This window comes from Notothenia rossii (genome assembly GCF_949606895.1).
Source record: "Notothenia rossii genome assembly, chromosome: 6".
In the NCBI taxonomy this organism is placed as follows: domain Eukaryota; kingdom Metazoa; phylum Chordata; class Actinopteri; order Perciformes; family Nototheniidae; genus Notothenia; species Notothenia rossii.
In genome coordinates, this window is record NC_136909.1 from 20,046,418 (window position 1) to 20,072,423 (window position 26,006).

At 41.4% G+C, this 26,006-nt stretch overlaps 2 protein-coding genes across 2 annotated transcripts in view; both read right to left on the reverse strand.

Moving 5' to 3' along the window:
• Positions 1-10,555: 10,555 nt before the first annotated feature.
• LOC307043723 (bone morphogenetic protein receptor type-1B-like) overlaps positions 10,556-26,006 on the reverse strand; it is a 73,919-nt gene continuing 58,468 nt past the window's right edge. Inside the window, exons 4-13 of the mRNA XM_079688447.1 lie at positions 21,131-21,290; positions 20,925-21,024; positions 20,611-20,713; positions 19,664-19,760; positions 19,191-19,329; positions 14,857-15,049; positions 13,704-14,001; positions 12,856-13,031; positions 12,566-12,696; positions 10,556-12,477 (exon numbers count right to left, since the gene is read on the reverse strand). Coding sequence (XP_079544573.1) covers positions 12,352-12,477; positions 12,566-12,696; positions 12,856-13,031; positions 13,704-14,001; positions 14,857-15,049; positions 19,191-19,329; positions 19,664-19,760; positions 20,611-20,713; positions 20,925-21,024; positions 21,131-21,290 — 1,523 coding nt within the window. The 3' untranslated portion in view covers positions 10,556-12,351. The remainder of the gene's footprint in view (positions 12,478-12,565; positions 12,697-12,855; positions 13,032-13,703; positions 14,002-14,856; positions 15,050-19,190; positions 19,330-19,663; positions 19,761-20,610; positions 20,714-20,924; positions 21,025-21,130; positions 21,291-26,006) is intronic.
• On the reverse strand, positions 15,667-18,911 carry LOC307043722 (general transcription factor II-I repeat domain-containing protein 2-like). The gene is made up of 2 exons (XM_079688446.1): positions 17,659-18,911; positions 15,667-16,874 (listed from the first exon to the last, which is right to left on the reverse strand). Exons 1-2 carry the CDS (start codon positions 18,778-18,780, stop codon positions 16,062-16,064), a joined length of 1,935 nt encoding a protein of 644 aa, XP_079544572.1. The 5' UTR covers positions 18,781-18,911; the 3' UTR covers positions 15,667-16,061.

The window sequence follows — 26,006 nt, forward strand, 5'->3', positions numbered from 1 at the left end:
GTTTGGGGGCCCTAGTTTTGACAGTTGTAGTTGACTACAATGGCGGGGATTCCGAAACCTTTAAGATGATCTGTGGAGATGCATCAATCTGTTACACTTTAATAGGAAAACAGGCTAATTTCACGAAAACCAAGCAATTGAAAATTACAAAAAATGATTTAAAAAAGGTAAACAATAAGGCTCCTCTATGTCAATAAATGAGAAAGAGATGCAGCATTTTCTCAACAATGTTTAATTTACATTTTTTCATCTTCCTCAGACATCACTCATTGGCTGTCAGCCAATGAGTGATCGTTGGGCTGTCAGCGAATCAACGATGATTTGGACTTTATTACCCCAAAAATCCAAGCCACAGCTTTGCTATCATTGCAGTTTAGTCGTGTTTATATCCTACATTGGATTTGTAAGCATATAATGCTTCACCGAACACACAGTGGCGAGTGGTCATTAGGGGCAGAAAGTATTACAAATAATGATTACAAAAAAATGCAAAGAATAAATAACAAAATATATTTTAAGATCATGGTTAATCATCTGATTCGTCTGTACATTTAGTCTGTGTTCTTCTAATTAGTGTCTACAGTGTGTGCCTATTGAGCTGTTTAAACTTTAGAGCCATGTGGGACAAAACCCGATCATGCCCCTCCCTCTCCCTGTCTAAGTGAACGGTGACTATAAAAACTACATTGCGCATGCTCAGAGTATTGTCCTATTTAATGTGTGTGACAAAAAAATAAGGACCATAGGGGATAGAGCTGCCATCCCCACCACACGTCATCTCACATAATTCAGAGCTGATTGGCTGTAAGTACGTGTGCCGCGAAAAGTGTGGTGTGTGAAGAGGAGGAGAGAGACGCGTCCTAAAACCAGGAAGTAAGCTGCGCATAGCTTCCCTCTACAAAACAGCAATGATATTTCTCCATGGGATTTTAGAAAATAGCTCAAAATAAGATCTGTGGGAAACGTACCTGTTAGATAAATGCACGTTTTGTTCAGCAGGATAATATCCACATGTCTACCCTACTTTTATAATTTTCTAATCATAAATCTATCGATTAGATTTATGATAGACTTTTGAAACTACAAGAAGATAAGGACGACTTTTACACAAAAGTAATAGAGATTTTTGTCCAGAAGGATAAGCAAATGGACTTCATCTTCAAGTCAAGGTAAGACCGCAATTTTATTGAAAATGGGATCTTACTAAGAGTGAAAAATTCAATATTTAAATGATAAAATTACATGTTTTGGGTATCCTTTTGTTGAACTGTCTGTTTAAAATTAATCGAGGCATCAGACAAAAAAAGCTTTTGAAAATAATATTATATTTTGATTTAGGTCAAAATATAATATTTGTAAACCTATATCAGTGCCAGTGCCTCACCAACCTCACTGCAGAAGCTTATATATAGACATCTACGTTTTTTGTGCCCCACCACTTTTGTACATATAAAAACGCCACTGCAAACACAGGAGGGGGCTTGGCTGTCTACAAATAAAGACGGCTCATTTTAATTCTCCCAAAATATGGCTGAACCTGAACTTTTAATTCTTGGCGATCTTGTTAAAATTGTGAATGCAGAATTAGAAATACTATGTAACTGGTTAGCAGTTAATAAATGATCACTTAATGTGGCCAAAACAAATTACATGTTATTCAATACAAAGTCTGAGAGTATAAATGACTGCATTATACGGATTTGCCATACCGAGATGGAAAAAGTTGGTGCATGTACATTTTTAGGACTGCTTGTTGACAAAAAATCTCAATTGGAAGCACCATATAAATTATGTACAGACTAAACTGTTAAAAACAATAGGTATTTTGTATCATACTAAGAACATTCTTGAAGAAAATATACTCTTTATAACAGTCTATTTCTCCCTTACCTTTACTACTGCTCCGAAATATGGGGAAACACGTACTCAACAAATCTACAAAAAATAATAACATCCAAAAAAAAAGTATTACGAATAGTCTGTGATGTTGGTAAATATGAACACACAACTCCCATATTTCAAAAAACTCAATCTATTAAAATGTGTTGAGAGCTTAAAACAGTACTGATTATGCACAACATTTTCCATAAGAAAATGCCTAGTAATAACATTCAAAAGCAGTTCCAAACCACAGGATGAACATATGAATGTAAAAAAAAATGTAATAAAAGTTAGGGCATATATATATTTGCATTTATTGTTTTCCTGCCCTAACTTTTATTACATTTGTTCTCCTGTTTTCTTTATTTCTTTGTACTCCTTCATTTCTATACATTTTTTATGCAATAATGACGCTGTATTGGGATAATGGAGAGGGCTACTTTCCACAAGCCCTCCCGCTTCTACTAATTTTGTACATCTTATTATCTTATTAAACTTTTTTATTTTTTCGGATGAAGAAAAAAAATGAATACTTTCAGCTTGGGGGCCCCCTAGTGGCCGCGGGGGCCCTATGCCCCCGCATAGTCCGCCTATAGGAAGAAACGGCCCTGCCAGGGAGAGAGAGAGAGAGAGAGAGAGAGAGAGAGAGAGAGAGAGAGAGAGAGAGGTGGAGTATTGGGCGAGCAAGCTCCTGTATGTGTGTGTGTGTGTGTGTGTGTGTGTGTGTGTGTGTGTGTGTGTGTGTGTGTGTGAGTGCGTGCGTGCGTGCGTGCGTGCGTGTGTGTGCGCCTGTCCCTGTGTTTATGCATATATCTAACCGTAGATATTCAATCATAATATGTTCAGCATATGATTAGAAAAGTTTCTTCCAGTGTGAACTCTGTGAAAGTATGTTCATATCATCAGCAGCAGCCCAAGTGTCAAAGTAATTATGAGCAAGGGGCCTACCTAAGTAGTGGTAAAACAGAGTACATTTCAAAAGTGAACGCTAAATTAAGTGTTCTTATGTCTGTATGTCGTAGTCTGAGAGCAGACCCTAGCAAGCCTACAAAATAATTTTTGTGTTTCAAAATGAGCCAAAGGTCTGTACAAAGTAACACATTAAAAAAAACAATTCTTGAATATCCTTGCCTAAGATATTTTTAAGGGCATGAGATAATGGTGTTTTGACGAAATAAAAATATACATTTGATATAAAGACATCTGGATACAGGGAAAATGTCAGACTACACGTCTCTCCACGTGGTGTGCTGTTAAGACATCAGGTAGCTGAAAGAGACACTTTAAAGGAGCTGTTAGAGATTACATCACCTTTGCCTGGAGCTATCATACTAATACATAAATGCGTTTAGAAACTTAATAGACCATTTCCTTTTCAGAGCTATCCTCTTGCCTGTAAGGCATTTACTGGAGACAAAACTCAGTGTGTATTTGTTTGATGGGACCCTTTTTAGCAGAACGCATTACAGACCAGAAACAGCACTAAACAATCAGCTATGTTTTTCCACCAACACAACGTGCTGATTTCTACTTTTCAAGGTTAAATGGACAGGGCAGAACAGTTTTTGTTTTCATGTTAATATCTGTTGTTTGTAGCCACCCTTGTTCTTTGCTCTTCTTTTCTTTCTCACACTCATTCATTTTGTTCATTAGTGGCAAACACGATCGCTACCTCGCTCCTCAATGACAGGAAAAATCACTTCATAAATAAACAGTCCTGCCCTATTCATCGTCTGTCTCCCCTCCTCTCTGAAGCCCCTTTCCCACACCGACCTTAACACTAACTTACATTCCTGTCACTTATGTGTCATGTGGAAAATATATCCACATGCCATTTTCAAAGCAAAATATAAATTATGTAAATGTTTCAGTTACTAAGCAAGTGATAGACAGAGCAAATAGGAAGATTAGGAATAAAGTATGTATGTTGTACCAATTTTATGTCTTGATCTGAATTAAAAAAGAATAAATAAAGGTTAAGCAATGTCTTTCAGCCAATTAAGTAATCATTAATGACTGTCCTGCTACCTGTAGTGACAAGAAAAACTTTATGTTACGCATAATGTTCTAAAAAAATCCTATTTAACAATAGACTTGACTGGACAATTCTTTCTTAAGCAGACCTTATTGTAACTCCCTCTGAATCATGGTAAAGTTAATGAAGACAAAAATCACACAGCCTTTTATGCGGCATCTGTTAACTTTATTTTCCAACTAACAAACTTAGCATCTTCAATACTTTATTCACAGATGGTTCAGCGTTAGACTTTTTCTCTACAACCACTATGTAATTCAAAGTCTATTTGCGACAGCTTTAGTACTGTTCTCATGAAAACTGTTCTCCCTGTGGACTTTTTGATACATTTTGGTGCTCTTAATCAACTTGAAAATGCATTTTTTTCTTATAATCTGAAATGGGTAGAATAAACAATTATTATGGCAAATTTCACAAGTCCTTCACTCAATAAATGTTTTACGTTATATGGTATTTTCCCGCGTGTTTTGCTGTACAGTATGCTCTGATATCAGGGGCTTTTAATATGTTTTCACATTTTAGGTTCTGAAGAGAGCACGTCAGATCAAGATACATTACATTTCACTTTTAGAGCAATGAAAATACATGAAAAGGGATTACTTTCTTACATGAGAAAGTAGAGATTGTTAGCTTTTCAGAATCCTTTTCAGAGTAATTTGATTTCCCTTCTGCAAAGACACGTTACATATTTGACCTTAAAAAAAAAATCATAATTCTTTTGTAAGAATGTTTTTTATCATGAAGAAAGTTTGATGTTGATCCATGGAACACTTTGATTTGGCCTTTGTTGTGATTTGTAGTTGCAGCCTGTAGCTTTAGTATACTTGAGTGTGTTTCCTACAGTAAAGTTGATTCATGACAGAACTCCATGACTACAACACACACTCTATCTCTAAGTAACTTTGTGCTAACAAGGTGGGAGAAGGAAATCTATTCTGTCATGTAATATTAACGAGATACGTCGTCCTTCTGCTCTAATTCAGGTATCTGAACTACTTTTTCCACCAAGTCCAGTCCCACAGGAGTGATCCTGGATCTGTGGGAGGCCCAGCACTTCCCCCATGGAGACCTAAACGAACTGGCCGCTGTGCTGGAGGAGATGGGCCGCCATGACGGCAGCTTCTCCATGACAACAGAACATTGAAGGAGCAACGTAATTACCTTGAGAACGACAGAACTCTGAAGACGATTACACGTGATTCCCCACGGTCGCAACAAGTCCTCCAACTTATACGACCAAATGGGCCGATTGTTCAGGCCCTTATTACGACCAAATATGTTGTTTGTTCAAGCGCTTAATACGTCCTATAATTACGTTTTAAACTTTTCGCCCTCTAGTGCTCCCGTTGAATGCAAACGTTACAGATGGTCGTGTACTCACAAGTAACCCTCTCTGTAAAATCCTAAATTGTTGGATAGTTTGGCCATTAAAACGCTTTTTGATTTAATTTCTAGCGAGAAATGTGTATTGTACTTTTATAATCCACGTCCAGTCGATATGTAGGATCTATAGTTTCATAGATATTAGGAAGATGATTTGAGGTATGCGGCAGCCTCCATGTAAAGTTACGGGTTGTAAACAGTATTTCCGGTCTCTACGTTTTCATAATAAAACCAATGATCAAATGATTTAACAGTGATATCTGCAGTACTCATCACTAAAAAACATCAGTGTATCCTTGTTAATTATACGACATTTATTGGTTTAAATTGTGTACAATGCTTTTGTGTTTTTCCCATAGGTTTTTCTCTTTCGATTCTGAGAGACACCTTTCTTTTTTCCGAGGTTTTGATAGGCTAAAACATCGATCGTTTTAGCCGCAATGCATGTTGGGATATGGTGTTTATCCGATAGGAAATCGGAAAAACATTTTTTAAAAATAAAATAATACTTTATTCCGAGTGTTCTTGCTTTTCTATTTGGAAGTCATCACATAACGGCATTGTAATACACGGTTCAGCTGCATTAAATATTACATATCTGCCGTAGATATTTATTTATAGAGCCCTGATCAGAAGACCTTTTGACAAACTGTAAGAAATGCCGCCAAAACTGAATACGTGACGTGGATCATAAATATATTAGCAATCAAACAACATCTTCCATTTCTTTTCACACAATACGTCTCCTCTCAGTATCAACACTAATTCGGCTGACTTTTATATTTGATCCAATTGGTAGACTATATATACACACCATAACGGTGCACAGCTGATAGAAAGGGATTTTTTTGTAGTTTTTAAAGATATTATTTACTACCTTTCCAACTCCTCATGTAATTGACTGTTACAGGTCTATACAGGTTCATGGTACAATGCATAAGCTTCAAATCGAGAGACTGAAACTGTATTTTCCTTTACCGTTCTGCTTTGATTTCACAATAAAGTCAATAGTCATATTATGCTTGATATGTTTTATTAACTACACCATTGGTGTTTTAACCCGTACCGCCTAGTGGTTAAAGCATGTTATTGAAGTTTGTTGTTGAATAAGTTTTATTTGATGAAAACAAAAATAATAAGGCTTTATTTAAACATTAAAGAATACTTTAAGTTAAGGTCTTCTTTTGAATAAGAAAAAAACGTTGGGGTTATCCACAGATAAATATGAAGTCTGACAAAGTAGTTTATTTTCACTTGACCTTCCCTGAATTTGACTCAGATATAACTAAAGTCTGATTTAAGGGTTGTTTATATTTCACATCTTTAATCAGAATCTGCAAAGTAACTAAAATAAATGTTGTGGAGTAAAAATACCAGGTCAACCTCTGAATTGTAGTGGAGTAGAACAAAGTAGTATGCTGCTGTAACAAAAACATTTTCCAACTTGGGATCAATAAAGTATATCTTATCTTATCTTAAGATGTTCGATGGCTACTGCCATATTTGCAAAATTTGCCTCTGAACCTTGACAAGTGCATGTTTCAGGCTTATCAATGAACAACAGGAGGGGTCACAGACATAAGACCAGCTGTTAAATAAAGCTCTTCTGACCTTAGGTGCCATGTGGGTATATTAATTCACCCATTCATTATTTATATGTTTTAAATTTGATAACTCCACTGTGTTTCGTATCCCCTAAACCTCCAGGGTGTACACAGTTTAATACTGGCAACTTCTAATTGTAGGAAATACGAAAACGTCTTATGAAGAGACGTGTCATAGAACATGCTGCGAAACACACAATAGCCAGCATGTGTAGTTCTGTACCAACAGGATGGAGAACAGATAATGAGAAGAGAAATAAAGAAGTGATCCCTCACCACCTGTGAGCCTTGGCTGTACATGTTTCGCCGGTACAGTTTGTTGTCTTTATATCGTTTCCTAGGGAACGTTTTATGTATTCTGCTGTCCATACAGTATGTGTGGATCATTTCCCGCTAACAGAATGTGTTACCAAGTGACTCTCAATCAAAGGGTCCTCAACAGAAACAAGCCGGAAACTTCAGGGTTCTCCATCTTTGGCTGACATAACAAGTTATACATTCGGTATCCAGTGTGAGGCTTTCCTCAAAAGTACATGGAGATAGGACATCATCCTAGTAACAGGGAGTCTAGATGACATAGTGGAAGCAACTTCGACGGGCGAGAAGACCATGATGATTATATATATGTCATTTGCAATGCTTTGATTTGTACCTTTCTGTGTAATTAATATTAACAGTTGCCAGACTCCAATATTAGTTGGATAAAGCATTCTGTAGAGGAATGTCAAGGAGTGAACTCTGAGGCATGAACTCAATTGCACGACTCACCACTCGGACTCGGATAGTGTTTCAAAATAAAATCCCAGTAATGAAAACAAGGAAAACAAAATACTCTTTCGAGGAAAACTAGAACAGTGATCATTAACATAGATCCGTGAGAAGTCCGTGAGATAAGCAGGAACGTAGGTCATAGAGAGACAACAAACTGACAATGAACAGGAGGGAGCTAAGACCATATATACACAGGTAAAGGGGACACAGGTGGAAACAATCAGGGCGGGGAAAAGATCAAGGACGCAGGAGACAGAAGGGGGCGGGGAGCGTGGAGGCCTGAAATGAGATGGAGAATTAATTAAGGGAATAAACATTAAAGCACAGGACAAAGGGACATGACAAAACTAACATAAAGAATAAACTTTCACTATAAGTTTCTTAGACATGACAGTACCCGCCCCCCCCCCCCCCCCCCCCCCCCCCCCCTTCAAGGGACGGCTCCTGACAGCCCAGGCTCCTCTGAGTTGAGGCGGTCAAAATCCTCAATGAGGCTTTTATCTACGATGAAGCGGGAAGGAATCCATGCCCGCTCCTCAGGACCATAACCCTTTCAGTCAACCAGTAGCTGTCACCCTCTACCCCTTTTCCGACTAGCCAATAGTGTCTTGACTGTGTAAACCGGACCTCCATCGATCATCCGGGGGGGCGGGGGGGGGGGGGGGGGGTTTGGCGGTGGGAACCATAGCGCTCTCCTTCAATGGTTTTAGTTTCCCTACATGGAAGGTGGGATGTACCTTCATGGCACTGGGAAGCCTTAGTCTCCCTGAAACCGGGTTGATGGTAAAAGGACCCACAAACCGGGGAGCCAACTTACGGGAGAGTACGTGGAGGGGAAGGTCTCGTGTAGAAAGCCAGACTTTTTGGCCTGGATGGTATACAGGGGCTGGTCGGCGTTTTCGGTCTGCTGCTCTTTTAACCAGTTGTGAATTCCCGCAGAGGATCTTCCTAGCCGCAGCCCAAACGCGCCGACAACACCCGACCCCGTGACCTCTCTCTCCGTGGCTGGGAACAGGGGCAGCTGGTAGCCATAAACACAGTGAAACGGGGACAGGCCCGTGGCAGAAGTAGGGAGGATGTTGTGCGCATACTCAACCCAGGTGAGGTGCTCGCTCCAGGAGGATGGATTCTGGGACCCCAGGCAGCGTAGGCAGGTCTCCAGTTCTTGATTTAGGCGCTCTGTCTGGCCGTTAGACTCCGGATGGTATCCAGACGAGAGACTGACCGTGGCACCGATGAGGCTGCAGAACTCCTTCCAGAAGCGTGACACAAACTGGGGGCCCCGGTCCGACACAATATCCTTTGGGAAACCATGAAGCCGAAACACATTATGCATCATGACCTTAGCCGTTTCCTTAGCTGAGGGCATCTTGGGCAGAGCAATGAAATGTGTCATTTTAGAAAACCTGTCTACTACCGTGAGAACTGTGGTTTTACCTCTAGAGAGGGGCAGGCCAGTGACAAAGTCCATGGAGATCTCTGACCAGGGTCTGTTGGGAATAGGGAGTGGTTGTAATAGTCCTATTTTCGCCCTGGAAGAGGTCTTGTTTCGAGCGCAGACAGGGCACGCCTCCACATACTCCTTCACCTCCTTCTCCATTGATGTCCACCAGAAACGTTGTTTTATAATGAACATAGTTCTCTTGACTCCTGGGTGATAGGTGAGCAGCGAAGTGTGAGCCCAGTGAATCACCTGTGGTCGCTCGGCCTCCTGAACGAAAAGCCAGTTAGGCAGGCAACCCCTTGGTGCAGGAGCTCCAGCATTGGCTCGTATTACCTCCTTCTCTACTGACCAAGTCAGCGCTCCTACCACCCGGTTTAATGGGATGATGGGTTCCGGCTTCTTGACTGCAGGCACAGGGTCAAACAGACGGGACAGAGCGTCAGGCTTGACATTCTGAGACCCCGGCCTGTAGGAAAGAACAAAGTCAAAACGGCTCAAAAACAAGGTCCACCTAGCCTGGCGGGAGTTCAGTCTTTTGGCTTTTCTTATATACTCCAGGTTTTTGTGATCGGTCCAGACCACAAAAGGATGCTCGGCTCCCTCCAACCTATGCCTCCACTCTTCTAGTGCCAGCTTCACGGCCAGCAACTCACGGTTTCCCACGTCGTAATTTCTCTCTGCTGGGGAGAGCTTCCTGGACAGGAAAGCGCAGGGGTGAAGTTTGTTGTCCTTCTGTAGTCCCTGGGAGAGTACCGCTCCCACCCCTTTGTTGGAGGCATCCACTTCTACCACAAACTGACGAGTGGTGTCCGGCAGGGTGAGTATGGGAGCAGAGGTGAACATTCCTTTAACCGAGAAAAAACTTTACTGGGATTTGCACAGTAATGAAAACAAGGAAAACAAAACACTCTTTCAAGGAAAACTAGAACAGTGATCAATAACATAGATCCGTGAGAAGTCTGTAAGCAGGAACGTAGGTCATAGAGAGACAACGAACTGACAATGAACAGGAGGGAGCTAACACCATATATACACAGGTAAAGGGGACACAGGTGGAAACAATCAGGGCGGGGAAAATAATCAAGGACGCAGGAGACAGAAGGGGGCGGGGAGCGTGGAGCCCTGAAATGAGATGGAGAATTAATTAAGGGAATAAACATAAAGCACAGGACAAAGGGACATGACAAAACTAACATAAAGAATAAACTTTCACTATAAGTTTCTTAGACATGACAAGGAAGTAATAGAAACAAGAAATGCTTATGGTGTAGCTGTTTAACATGCTGTGTGCTCAGCAGCACCGCTGGGCTGCAATGAGGCATGCACTTCTCTTTAAACAAGGAAATATTGAGAGCATGCCTTAACAGTAAGAGGCACCTGCGAGATTAGTTAGTATGCTCCTCATTCAGCCACCACAAACTGTGAATCAGCCATGTCCATGAGTGAAACACTTTATTGGGGGAATGTTCAACCTTTTTACTGAATTAGAAACACCACTTTCTCTCACAGACAAGTAGATACATATTAAATAAGGCACACAATCCAAGAGGAAAGAGAGTGTATAACACAACACATCAATCAACAATTACAAAGAATCCCACGATTTTAGAAGGCAAAGATATTGAAAACAAACAAAAAGACTACTCATTGACCTGAAGGAAAGTTTATCAAGGATTTTACAAATGGACTAAAAAGAATTACAACGATTGGATGTGGCAGCAGACAACCTAAGAATGTGCTTACTGTGATGATGAAAGGTTTCCACATTTACCTTCAGAAATATTTCATACTGAGGCAGTAAGGCTTTTTAATCTTCCTAATACTTGACTGCTACCATGTGAGAATTTGAATCAGCGGAGAAGTTCCCCGGAAAAAACCAGATGATTGATTTTTTAACGACTCTACTGCCATTAGATTTCCGTGTGTCAGCTGTTTATTATGGTGAATAAGCCTAATATGTACTTTAATGTATGGGGCAGCCTGGTGGTCAGAAAGAAAGGACCTTTCCATGTTTACTGGGTAAACCTAGTGTTGGTTTGGGGGCGACAGAGGATGATTTCTAGGACCAGTCGCTTTTTCAACAAAACTGTGTGTGTGGCTATTATATCTTTAGTGTAGGCTTCTGGTCCGGCAGTATTAACACACACATTCCAACCATAATCATACGCGATTTTATTGGGAGTGTCTGAATGAAAAACGACTTGTTGAACCCCTAAACTAACACAGGCACAATTACACACATTTAAAATAGATCACTACATCAGAGAAGTCATCAATACAGTTAGTGTACAACAATTTCTGATTGCCTTGGCAGACCTTCCTTCCTGAAATTGCTGCGGAGCACCTATGGGTGGCACCGTTCTGCTTCATTGGCATTACTACTGCAAAGCCCCCTTTCCTAAAGCAGGGCAAGGGAACACAGGCATGTAGAGCCTCTATCCAGAATTTATTTGGACATATCAACTTTATTTTTTCACAAAGAAGAGTTTGAGTTTTACATGAAAAACAAGCTGTTGCATTTTTGACATCCCATTATAATAAAAAAATACAGGTTTACCTTTTCTTCAGTGTCTGAACACCTTACAGCGTAAACAAAACTTTTAAAGCCTCAACAAACACTCGTTCTGCCACATAGTGTCAGTCATTGCAACCTAAAGCAACTCAAGAGTGACACAAGTGTTCAATCCAATTGGAACATAAAGGCAGTAGTGGGTCGACTGTTTAGAAAGGAGGTGTCATGCTGCAATAAGCCTAATGCTTTATCAATGGGACCTTCATCTACAGGTAGGCTAGCTTTCACAGAAAGCATTGATATAGTATTCCACTCACTAGTCAGTAGCGTGTCGGCATATCTCTGCAGCTACAGTGTCAAGTTAAACTTACATTTATTTTCTCCAGGGCTTTTGGAGCATGTGAACAAGAAACTGGATTTAGACTCCTTAAACTAGTCTGAAATGAAAATGACTCATCTTTTCTGATCGACAGAACAGGGTCGGACGGATTGTTTTGAATGAGTTTCACTTTGAGTTTACCACCGTAATCCTGTTATACATTCTTTCAAAGGGGGACCTGGACTCTCGTGTTCTGTGGATCTGGACTCGAAGTGTGTGATCCTGCGATTTCCAAGTGGTGATCATGCTTCCTGTTCCTCCACCTTTTCCAAGGATAGTGCATCCTGGACCAGAGCCAGTGTGACAGCAAGAGCCTTTTCCGCGCCTGTGTAAACAAACTGCTCACAGCTTGATGTCCTGCGATTCTGACATCTTGGCAAGTGTCTTTTTTACCCGTAGGGCTGTGAGGCGGGAGCCCGGGGTGTGGGCCCAGCATTCTGTCATCAGCTTCCCCATCTGTCTCAAACACTGAGGAGACACAGATAGTGTTAGGAAGGTCATTAGTTTGTGTGTGTATGATAGCATGTATGAGTTGTACTATTTAGATGTATTTTACCTCATCGCTGGTCCACCGATTAGGAAATGATGGTCGTAGTCTTTTGATGCAGACCACCTCTCTCATGTCTTCATATGAAGGGTCTGTAGACACCAACTCATGGTATGGCAACTGGTACTCTTCAAGGATCCCTACAACCAATAATATGCAGTTGAAATACACTCTGGTCATGTGTCAAGATATCAAACTCCATAGAGCATAGCCATCCCAAACAGTACAAAATTGTTGGCATTTAAAAAAGTTGTTTGTGTCCAAAAAGATAAAAGTATGTACATAAAAGGTATATTTACCTCCTGAGACACAACGCCGTGCGATCTCCCAGAGAATCAGCCCGAAGCTGTACATGTCAGCCATGATGTACGACTGAAAGTGACTTCTGTTCAGAGTCTCATCCAGAACCTCCGGAGGCATGTAGCGCTTTGTGCCCACTCTGGTGTTGGGAGGGATGTCGACCTCATTGGTGTCACTGCAGAGATCAAAGTAACATTTTTAGATTAAAGATGAATGAACTATGCACATTACTGAATCCTCTGAAATAATAGAAGTTCAAAGTACTCTGATTCATGAACATTTTCAGCCCCCTACCAAAGCTTAAAGGTGACCTATCATGCAAAATGCACTTTTGTCCGTCTTTCATACATGAATATGAGTCCCCGGTGTTCCAGGGAACTCACAAAGTCTCAGAAGTGTTCCTCCATACCCAAATCTCTTAAAAAGGAGCTGCAACGGATCTGATACAGACTGATCCAGATTTGAACACTTCTATGACGTCACAGAAGTGGCGCTACGGCTATTGGGTCAACTCCACCAATCAGGAGGAGACAGCCACGGACATTGCCGTTCGAAAGCGCTGGAGACGCTGTAGTACATATGCCAGGCCTGTAGATGGTGCTGTTCTCACAGAATCAGCCCATGCAAAGACAGTGTTAAATTGAGCGAAATGAGGAATGGCTAAAATGCATGATCTGTTTGGTATTTTGAAAAATAAAAAGTATAAATATGCCTTATATATGTATGGTCCTACACTATATTATTCAAATATAGCATGATAGGTCCACTTTAACATTCAGCAGAATGAGGATTTGAGACATATATTGAAAATATGCTTAACAGCAACAAATGTGATTGACTCACTCACCTGATAAGCTTGACTGCCAGTCCCAGGTCAGCTATACAGCAGGTCCCATTTGTTTTGACTAGTATGTTCTTGCTCTTTAGATCCCTGTGGGCAATGGCAGGTTTGCCCTGGGTGCCAAAGATCTCAGTGTGGAGGTGACTGAGGCCAGACACAGAGGAGTAGGCCAGCCGCAGCATGGCTTTATTGTCGAGAGTGGTTGATTTGAGGTAGTCATACAAAGAGCCGTTTTCATGGTAGTCAGTGATTAGGTAGAGTTGGGTCCAGGAGCCAGTTCCTTTAATATCAGCAGCTATAAAACCTGAGAATGGAAAGAGAGTGAATAGAGGAGTCAGGGAGTGTGTCTTCACTGTAACATGTAGGTTTTAATAGGTTAGGTTCAATCCTAGAATTAAAGCAGAACCAGTTTGTGCAGCCAATACATTAATTCACTTTTGCTGAGAAAAAATACTTTTATCATGTGAAATCAGTATACATAGAGGTCATTTCAAGATTTAAAATGTAACTTTATTTTAGGACTTTAACATCTTAATCTTGACCATTTTCTTATTTAGTGAATTTGATGATCCCAGTGTCGAATTAGAAAACAAAACATGCAGTATCGACTGTAGAAGCCAACATTATGCACAGCAGCTCCATAGAGTCTGTCTTCTAGTTTACTGGCAGGTGATCTTTTGCCCGACTTCTTAATTACTATGCATCTTGTAGTGTTTAATTATGCAATCTTTCCTTTGCAGTCTGTTGTTGTCTACATTATAATTTGTTGTGGTGTACGTTCTCTGGGCCATAATTGATTGTTTTTGGCAGTGAGTGCAGTGTGGTGCAGCAACGTTAACAATGGACAGTCCCACTTGCATTAGTAACCTATCAGTAAACCAACTCATCTATCCGACAGTCCACGATTAAGGATTGTTAGGATTGCTGCAACTATATAAGAAAGACTAATTTATTGTATTCCCCTTCAAATCCCCTGTAACTTTGTTGATTGAAATGGAGCACGAAGAGTATACGTTAGTTGGTTTTTAATACAAGAGAAACGTGTAAAGACAGACAGATAGGGAGGTTAATACTCCCAAAAGCAAACAAGGCCGATACAAGAGGGGAGTAATATTAGAAAAGGTACACATGAGAAAATACAGAAAGAAGCCAGTCTTACCGAGGATGTTCTCATGTCTCATCAGAACAGTCTGGTAAATCTCAGTCTCTCTGAACCAACTGGCCTCCTCAGTGGTGAAGAAAACTTTAACGGCAACTTTCTCTGCCCTCCATCTGCCCATCCACACCTCTCCATACCTCCCCTTGCCTATCTGCTTCACCATCTGGATCTGCTTGGCTATCGTTCGCTGCACCTGAAGAGGAGAACAAATATATAGAATGGTTTGCTCAAGAGCAGTGCTTCTCAAAGTGTGGTCCGCGGACCACTGGTGGTGCGTGACCGCCCCCTAGTGGTCCGTGAGTATATTCGTAACATTTCACATTTGAAATAAATAAATACATTTCAGTTTTCCGCACTCTCGCGGGAATATCTCCGCAATGGAGCAAGGTTAAGTTTCACTTTCGATTGCATGATATAGCCCAGCGCAACACCTCCATCACACATGTTGCCACTTGTTTGTACCATTTTCAGGCGATTTGTAATCTGTTCTAGAAAAACAATGTGTTTTTTGATATTTGTGGAGTTAGGTGGTCCGCGAGTGTTTTTTTATTGGTTAAGTGGTCCTTGGTATGAAAAAGTTTGAAAAACACTGCTCAAAAGTGTAACTTCTAAGATTTTAAGATACGCTATTAAACCGATGTGTGTTTTGCATTTTGTGTCAGTAAAATGTAGCTCCTTAGATTTCAGAAAGGAAACCCTTAGATCAGGGGTCTCAAACTCAAATTACCTGGGGGCCACTGGAGGGGGAGCCTGGCTGAGGTTGGGCCACAAGTACTCAAGTATTTCTTAAAAAGGGTGTTTAGTATTAAAAAAAAAAAAAAAACGGTTCCAATTTTCTCAATATTTATTAACAGTTCATCAACAGTTCAACAACATTCTCAAAGTGCATAAACAGAACATAAATAAATTCCTCTGAAAAAAAAAAAATATATATATTTTTTTAATTTAACCTTTTAGAAAACAACTGTTCCAACCTTCACAGTATTTATTATTACATAACAGTTCCTCAACAGACATTTATTATTATTATTAAATTTGTATTGCACTGTCAACAATCTCAAAGTGCATGAACAGTAATTATAAACATAAATTCCTCTGAAAAAAAAATTAATTTTAATTTTACCTTTTTTACCCAGGGAAGTAAGAACAAGTCTCTTTTTTAAAGTGAACAATGAACAGTTCTTCAGAACATAGGACTCTCTTGTCTACTTTTTGCAGCCAGAGACCTGACAGCGCTTCCTCTCACACAGCTGAGCCACATTTGGCTTGAGGGAAGAGGCGGTTGAAACTCTCAGTATGGCTTGAAGATGTGCATCTGTAAGTCTGCTCCTGTGCTTGGACTTGTTGAAGTTCATGGTGGAGAAGAGCTTTTCACATAGATATGTGCTCCCAAAAAGGCACATGGTCCTCTTGAACATCCTGGACAGCTCAGGGAAGGTGGCGGGCAATTCTCTCATAAACTGTCCAAGCTTCTCTTCATTCCCATTCACATCCCTGAACTTGGCTTTGAGATCAGAACTGCACTGTAGGTCAATGAGCTCCATTTGAAGCACAGGGGGAGCATCTTCCACATCAAAGGAAAAGGGGTTGGCAAAAATCTGAAAGATGGACTTGTGTGTTTTAAAGTCTGCAAACCTGTGATTAAACTCCTCCTGTAGCTTCACAATGGCTTCAACATACTCCTCACAACTGAATGGTGTACCTTTGTCTGCAAGTGCCTTGCATGCTGGGAAGTGGCAGAGGTTTTTCTGAGAGACCTGGGTTTTCCATAAGACCAGTTTTGTGGAGAACGCTTTCACATTATCATAGGCAGCGCTGACCAGCTGGCCTGGGCCCTGTAGCTTCTTGTTGAGCACATTCAGCTCATGTGTGATATCGACCAGAAAAGCGAAGTCCATGAGCCACTTTGGGTCACTTAGCTCAGGAACCTCCATCCCATCCTGCTCCATGAAGGCTTTCACTTCATTCCTTAACTCAAAGAACCGCTTTAGCATGTTCCCTCTGCTGAGCCAGCGTACCTGAAATCAAATTAAATTAAATTAAATTAATTGTCTTCATACACTAACAGGTAAGAAAGAGAAGGAAAAGAAAAAGAAAGAATAACCTAACAGAAAAAGAACACTTAACGAGAAGAGTGTGTGTGTGTGTGTGTGTGTGTGTGTGTGTGTGTGTGTGTGTGTGTGTGTGTGTGTGTGTGTGTGTGTGTGTGTGTGTGTGTGTGTGTGTGTGTGTGTGTGAGTGAGGAGCAGAGGAAAAAGTGAGAGCTGTCAGATAAGTTTGTGTTATGTTGTTGTAGTTACGTCGGGTCGGACGCTACAATATCAATAACAACGTGTGTTTAACATCAACGTCGGACGTGAAATAGCCACGGAGCGAAGCCAGTTTCCTTTCGGCCCCGTTAACCGATTGTGCCAGATGAGCCAGAGCGCGCACCTCTGCGCCACCTCTCGCGGTGCGCGATTTGTGTTTATTCATCTTCACAGAGCGCAAGAGAGATTAACACACACATTGACACAGGCTACACATAGCCACAGACACACAGCTGAGGGTCCGAGGCGCTTGCTGACCGGGCGGCAAGGAGAAATGCGCATCTGGTGGTGCCCCCCCTTGTGTGCGCGTGTGTGTGTGTGTGCGTGAGTGTGTGCGTGTGTGTGTGTGTGTGTGTGTGTGTGTGTGTGTGTGTGAGTGTGTGAGTCTGAGACAGACAGAGGGGGGACAGAGAGAGGGGGGGAGAGGGGGGGCAGAGAATATAAGAAATATTAACAGACCGAGAGAAGGTATACGTAAACAAGGAATATTTACCTCTGTGAAGTACAGAACATCTTCGTACGCTGACTCGATCTCCTCCAGAAAAGCCCGGAACTGACGGTGCTTTAAGCCCTTAGATCTGAGTCGATTTATGACCTTCACCACAACAGACATCACGTGTTTAAACTTTAGGCATTTGCAGGCTAGGGCCTGCTGGTGGATGATGCAGTGCAGAGCGATTGCCTCCTCCACACCCTCCTCTTCCAATTTTTTTTGCACAAGTGCAACAAGTCCATTCTTCCTCCCTGTCATTGAAGGCGCTCCGTCTGTAGTTATCCCAGCCAACCTTTTCCATGACAGACCAGCATCCGAGAGGGCATCACACAGCTGGCGGAATATCTCCTGCGCAGTGGTTTGGCCACACATAGGGATAACCCTGAGTAATTCCTCCGTTACATGAAACTTATCATCTACACCACGGACGTATATGGCCAGTTGGGCAGTGTCAGTGGTGTCTGTGCTCTCATCCAGGGCCACTGAGTAAGCACGGAAGTCTTTGACTTTGTCACGTAGCTGGCCATAAATGTTACCTGACAGCTCGGTAACACGCTCTGCCACTGTGTTAGGTGACAGGCTGATGCTGGCAAACTGAGCTCTCTTTTCGGGGCAGACAATACTCGCAGCCTGCAACATACACTCCTTAATAAACTCGCCTTCTGTAAAAGGCTTTCCTGCCCTAGCGATCATCTCGCTCAGTGTGTAGCTGGCCTTTACTGCTTTATCAGCCTCGTCGGTTGGTTTCCTAAAGAGAGTTTGTTGCCAGGTGAAACATTTCTTTAGGTCTGTGACTCGCTTCTCCCTCTCATCTCCCCGGTATTTCGCATACTCCTCGGCATGCCTCGTTAAGTAGTGGCGTCTGATGTTGTATTCTTTGACAACGGCAACTTTTTCAGCACATACAAGGCAGGTAGGGGTTCCCCTGTGCTCAACAAATAAATATTCTAACTCCCACCTTTCATGAAATTGTCTGTGGTCATCGTCGACCTTTCTTTTCCCAGTGGGTTTTGAGAGGGACATGATGTGATGAATGAGGACCGCTACGCTTCCACTTGGTGTCACTCCGTTGCTTGCTGCGTTTCCTAGCAACCCGGCTGGCTGCCTGCTATGGTAGCCCATGTGGGCCAAAGCGCGTTTGGTAAAGACACGCGGGCCACATTAACATTACATACTGATGTCCACTCGGGGGCCACAAAATGTCGGCCGGCGGGCCACAAGTGGCCCGCGGGCCTTGACTTTGAGACCTCTGCCTTAGATGGTTAGGTGCTCCCAAGCTAATTAGGGAATAGTGTTTTCAATGTTTCACAGGGTCAAACTTTATATAAGAATATTTTAAAGAAAATGCTTAAATCTTATGGTATGTCTTATAAGTATCAAATTACCACCATCATCTCCTCACATACTTCCTTAATGGTAAGACACGAGACAAAATGGAATCAAGTATGGCAATGTGCACTAGTGTACATACAAGGGACCCAGGGTGCATCGCTTTGATCCAACAGGTGTTAGGTGCAATTTGCGTATCTCACCAGCAGAGGGAGCCCTGAGCCAGAGCCAGAGCTCTGAGACTGCTCGATCAGCTCCCTCAAAGACTCTCCGGAGGGAATGTAGCTCTCGTCCTGCTCCAGACCAATATTGTACCGAGGACGAGCCCTCTGGCGCTTATACCTGTAAGAACACACAAGCATTCAGCATAACTTCAAGTGTCATGACATATTATGCTATGACTTTTTAATTAGATTTTTATGACATAAAATATAACAACGTTGTTGACTTTTATCTAGTTTTAGTGACATAGTTTACAAGGAAAGATACTATTCTATGCCGTTTTGATTCATCTTTATGGCATGGTATACTCGTAATTTGTTGACATAACAGGAAGATTTTTGGTATTATTTATGACATATTTGCATTATAGTCGAAAGGTATTTATAAAGTTTTGCTGGAAACTGTAGCGAGAATAATTTTGATTTGTGTGCATTTGATGGTCACATGTTATTACCTGAAGTAGCAGAACACTATAATGAAGGCCAGTATGATGCTGCACACAGTGACTGAGACCAACAAGGCCATGTGGTGGATCTTCCCATCAACATAGACTGGAGAGGGGAGGATAGAGGTGGGAGAGGTTTTCGGGGTGGCAAGAAAAGAAAAGTGAGACGGAATGGAAGAGAGGGGCAGAAAAAAGGTATGAAAAGACATAAAAACAATGTTAGATGGAGAAAAAACGCTATCCCAAAACTGGAAATGTTTGGCTTGGAGTCCATTTCTGCCCTAGAAATGTCGGCTAGAAACTAACAAGGATCAAATCAAATTGTTTGAAATCCCCAAAACATGGAGAGGAAATAGAGAAAAGTATACGAAGAAATCAGTCATCCTTACAAGTCACTTGAAAGAACCGCTTTACAGTTAATCAAATACAAATCGTATTTCACTCATCAATTTTTCATTTTCTTCTGGCACACACTCTTTTCCCCTAAGGCCCCAGTCCGAAGCGAGAGGAAGCCCTGAGCCTAGTCGATGAATTCTCTTCCTGATCCACTATGATAGGGTTTCAGATTGATGACTGCCCTCGCTGTCTGCTGGGGTTTGTGATTTCTCTGGAAATCTAGGCTTACTGTCTCTCAAATACACAATAAGACTCAGAAACTTGCACATGGAGTATAGTGTTGTGCACAGTAGACCTCGGTACTCCCTTAACACCCAGCTCCAGGACAGTTTGACAGTAACTCCCGTTGTCTCCCCCAATCAAGCTGTCTTTGTCTCTCTAAGCATGTCATGATATCTTTAATCTTGTGTGCCATAACACCATCAATCACAGTTCTTTGCTCTGTCTTTGTTTATTGTACACTGTCAATGCCACTTGTCAACTGGAGAAAATAGCTATTTTTTGTGTTTGATGGAAAAGAAAGAGTGGAGGGATGAAAGGAGAATGATAGATAGACTTACGAGGTGGTTTAAGTGGTGGCAGTGTAGGATGCAAGTTTTTATTGCAGTAATCTTCGTCTGAACAGCACTCCACTGATCTCCTTTGAAGTGGGTTCCCCGTGTTCTGGAAGAGAGAAATGTAATTATGATATATTATATATGTTCAGCTTTTTATTAAGTTATGGCTCAAACCATAAATTGAATTGTATTTTCTCTGTGTTGTGTCATAGTCAATTGAACATATGTTAAGATAAGATATGAGATAAAGGACACTAAATAATTGGTGGAAAAAGAGAGCAGTTTTTTGTAGTGTGCTGCGACAGTCATCTACTCACCCGACATTGAAATTCTGATCCGCTCAGCGCAAGACATCCTGCTTTCTCTACCAATGCCCCGCCCTCCTCCTGCACCATGGTGAAACAGCAGCCATCGGTCCTGGAAAACAAGGACACTAAGTAAAGCAACTACTTACAAATAACCACTAATAACGCAGATGCAAGTGTGTTACAGTTGTTATGCATTTCTCCTCTTCTTACAGTACCTGCATGTGTTATTGGCTGAGTCTTCAGGGCAGTGGTGATAACAGTGACACCACAGGATCCCCTCGGAGGAGGAAGCAGGAGCTGTGCTGCCACTCGCCTCCTTCCCACTCTCTGATGCCTTCTTACTGGATGCTCTTCGCGGCATGTCCAATATATTGCCTACAAAAACAGAACAAAATAGAAAATAAGAGGAATTAAGTTAAGAGACAAAAAAAACAGGTTGAAATCTCAAGCATGACTCATATATTTATGACACTTCCAGGCTCAGGGATCGCATTCGAAACATCTGGGTATGAAAAAAGAGAGCATTTTTGCAAAAATTCAAACATATCAAAAAGTATTATCAGCAACACAGCCATACTGAGTTTCATTATGTGTGAAGTTTCATCAAGGGAATTTTGTTTATGTTATTTTAAAGAAAAATTGTTTATGTCATGAAGAGCTAGGAGGTTTATCATGTATTTAATATTCTGTGGAAAAGGCTGCAACATATTGGACGAAGACTTCTTAAGGTGCGTTGCTTTAAAATACTCTACTAGATTTATTTAACACATTCTATGCAATAAGGCCGTCTGACCCCTCTATATCCTCGCTTTGCTCTGATGCAGGCCTGCTGTGACACTGCAAACACTTGCTGTTAACACTTGATCATGTAGCATTTCATGAGTAAGCTTGTATCATGTCAGTATTACGGCAGTTTCGTTGCTGCCACATGTATGTTTGTAGGATCCCCTGGGGGAGAAGTTTAATATTTGTACTCCACAAATCTCTGCTGTGCTGCTGCGTGCTGCGGGGAGTGATGAGGTCAGAGACCAGGCGGAAAACATCAACCATGTGCATAGTCTGTATTGACATCCATTATTTAGCCGGCTGACTGAACTGAAAACTAACAAAATGAAACCAATCCCAAACATTTCTAAAAAAAAGAAATTATAATGGAGAGAACATTTGAGAAACAAAAAACACAAGCTTGAACACCTGATACTTTGTCACAGCAGATTATTTTTGTTTCACTCTTAAAACTGATATGGCTAAGAACTAGAACAAAGCTGCTGTATTTCCTACTTATCCTATTTCAAAAGGGCACCTGTTTGTCACTTGAGGGAAAAAAGGCTCACGGTGTCTTTCCCTCATGGCTTTTAAGATTTTCATTCATTCCAGCATGATCATTGAGACCAGATGCTTAACAGCTGCAAGCGGAGATGGTCCAAAATAAGCACAAGTCCTTCCTCTTTGAAATAAACTACTAGCAGATACCCAATCTGCTCTCCTGCCCCTTTCAACCTCTCTTCTCAAGTTCAGGTTCTTTTTATTAAGCAGATGCTTCTCATAAACAATGAGAATAACAAAAACACAAAGTATGAGTGAAAGTGCACAGTCCAAATGAATAAAACAATGTACTTGTTTCTCTGCAAATGTAAACCTACAGAAACATTTACGTGATTGAAGTTGTATTATTATAGTGGCTAGTGTCACTAAGTGAACATTTAGCAATTAGTGCTAACAGTGTGTTCATTGTGTGGAGAGAGAGAGAGCCTTACCTTTGAATAACACATTGGAATAGATGGACACTTATATATGTGCGAAAAATGTTCAGGGTTGTTATGCAGTGTCAGTCAAAACGTTTGATGTTTTACAAAACATCAAAGAACTCTAGGGATAAACGCCAAATGCAACCTAATGGACTGAAGCATAAAGATACAGGTACGCAAATTGCTACACACCAAGCATTTTCACGTGTGGCACAAATGTCTCTGTCTCTATTGATTTACTTCACGGTCACTGATATCTTATGTGTTGATGTGATACACTTGTTTTTTCTTACATTATTGATTTGTATTCACCAAAAGCTTCCACGACCACTTTGACTTCAGTGACTAAGGCTCAAGCAAAAGGGCTTATACTATCGTTTGGATAAGGTGGTTGTTCTCATCATCTCTTTCATGTTGAGAGTTAATTTCACCAGTGAGGACGTGTGTGCATTATTACAATTAAAACGTTATGTAAAGTGGTCCCTCCTTATCTTATCGGACACATCAAACACATTAACTGTAGCTTCATAATATGCTGATTACTAGGTTTTCTTTTGCAAAAGGAAAACTTTCACGACAAAATCAACTTTAGCAGACACTTTTAAACGAGCATAGACATTCGTCATCCAGCACTGCCCTTTCTAAATGTCTCTCTTGTACAAACTGATAATTTGTTGACAATACTGCAAGAGAGGGACGGTGGGGTTTAAAGGGGTCACATTAACAATTGACCGTTTTTAGAGAAAGGGAGCGACTAAGGGTAGGAGGGGGAGAAGAAAGGGGGATTAACAAACGAGAAGTGACAGAGCTGCAGGGAACTGGTGGGCAGTTTAGCAGCACAGAGGGGACGGAGCAGAGGCCACTGGCCTTTTCCACCCTTTCTCTCACTCCCCCTCCCTCCCATCACTTACTCCATCCTGCTCCTGAATACTCACTCACTTTGTGTCTCACTCCATGCCCCTTTTCTGCTTTGTCCTTTATCTTTTTTAATTCGCCCCTCTCTGCTGCATATCTCCCTTTTCCTCTACTAGTGAAATCGACACACATTGTTTTCACATCTTTTTTTCTCCTCCATCTTATTCCCAAATCTCCCAAACTATCTTCTTAAACCCCACCTCCTTTTCTCTTCTCATCGTCCACTTCCTTTGCCCTCTCCTCCCTGCGTGAGTCCACTGGATAGTCATGTGAGGTGCTGCTGTGCTGTTGACAAAACACAAAGCCTTTCACATCCATCCTGCACCTGGGATCCCTGGCTACACAATGTGTGTGTGTGTGTGTGTGTGTGTGTGTGTGTGTGTGTGTGTGTGTGTGTGTGTGTGTGTGTGTGTGTGTGTGTGTGTGTGTGTGTGTGTGTTTGTGTGTGTGTGTGTGTGTGAGTGAGAGAGAGACAGTGGGAAAGAGATAAAACAGGAGAGAAAGAAAAAAGGAATGCCCACTGCCGAGCAGAATGTTTTAGAAAACAAGAAGGCGCCGACCTTGCATGTTATTCAAAGCTTTTCTTCAAGAAAGAAGAGTGCCTCCATGGAGGTGAGAATTATATGTGAAAAATCACATATATTTTGACCAAGAGGAAAAGTATGTACTTTAAAAACGACTACAGAGAGATAAGGCCTCCTTTTATAATGTATTATTAGATGGTTTGAGAGGCCATTGGTAATGCAATTAAAGGAATAGTAGGGTAAACTTGAGGTCTTCCTATATATTTCCCCTGTGGTCTCGTCTTGGCCGTAAGGTGCAACTCTTAAAACGAGCACTGACCAATGGGGCTCCAGTCCAAACCTCACTAAGTACCACCAACGTCAAAAGAGGCAGAAAGTCAAACTACTAGTGCTCTGAAACTGGCCAAATGTTTAGGCACTTCACTGACACTATAATTGTTTCAAGCTCTTTCACTAAAATGGCCTTTCAGATGCCAGTGTGAGCCTTCAGGTCTCCCTAATAGGCTTTTTCAGGCTTGATGGCAGGATATAGGGGCCACTGTAAACACACAATTAACAACAGTGGCCCCACAAACCCCCAAAAGCTAAAAGGCCTCTCTCCAACAGATGCCACTTTGTAAAAACTTGAATGCAGAAAGAAAGGAAGAAGACAGATATGTAGATAGACAGAGGGGATATGAGTGAAGGAGTGGGATATTGTGCATGAGATGGAAAGATGAAGATAGGAGAATAAAGAGGAAGATAGGCAGACAAAAAGACGCGGGGAAACAGAGAGAGAACATATTCATTAGTTATCCTGGCCATGTCAAACAAGGCCTACCAGAAAAAAAACCTTTCAGCAAACCCATGTAAACACAACCCCCCCCCCCCCCCCCCCCTTTTCCACTTAAGGCAAACTCATTTGACAACACGGCTCCCTTCCTGCCCCCTTCTTTCCTCTAAGTAGTAGTTCATCTCGCTGGTGTTTGACAGGCACGTCGGTACAGAGAAAGATACATGGAAGGTGAAAGGTTTTGGCTCCGACTCTCTCTCTAGACTTCCATGTACTTTCAGCGCTGGTCTTATCTCCATGTTCTTCTTCCTGTCAATGCTGAGATGCGCCGAGCCATCCCACATGTACAGGAATGTCTTAATGAATCCTGCTTTGTGATCTGGAAGCTGGATGCTGGGAAGTGAAGGTCAACTCTTTGGCTGTTTTGACTGAGCTTACTTAATTCAAATATGTTCTGCCTTCGAGTCCTGTGACAAAGCTCTCTCTTTTACTACTTTATTACTATTCTAATAATATTGGAGGAAAAAGATCAGACAGATTCCCTTACACTTCTATTCCTGCCAAAGTCGGATTAAGAGGTTGCACTAATTGACACGGTTATCAAAGCAAGAAAACATCCTGGGTTTCGCAGTCTCTGGCTCATAGAGAAAAAAAGAAGTTATCCCTCCATCATCTTTTTCATTTACAACGTTCAAAAGATGCAGTATATCTTTAAAACAGACATATTGAAACACCATGTGTCTTTCTTCTCCCACATTTTAACATCTCTTTATTAATTCACTCACCTAAAACTAAAAGCTGCTTCAAGCTCAAGTAGACATATAACAACTGAATCTGCTTGATTGTTATGAACTACTTATTTAATCAATCAAAAAAGCAATCCTCCTTTTGTAAAGCAGTCCTTTCAGAAGAACAAAGTTAAAATATTAACTTACTTCTTAATAATCAGTGAATCAGCAACCAGGACTGAGACCGACCACCAAGGAACTATCACAAAGGATAGAAGCGATGTAAACCGCTTAACAAAACCAGTGAAAGGAGAGATGAGAGAAGCTGTCGGAGCTTCATTCATCTATTCTATCCTCCAACCTCATCATCAACAGCTCTTCAAGCATTCCTTCATTATGTCACA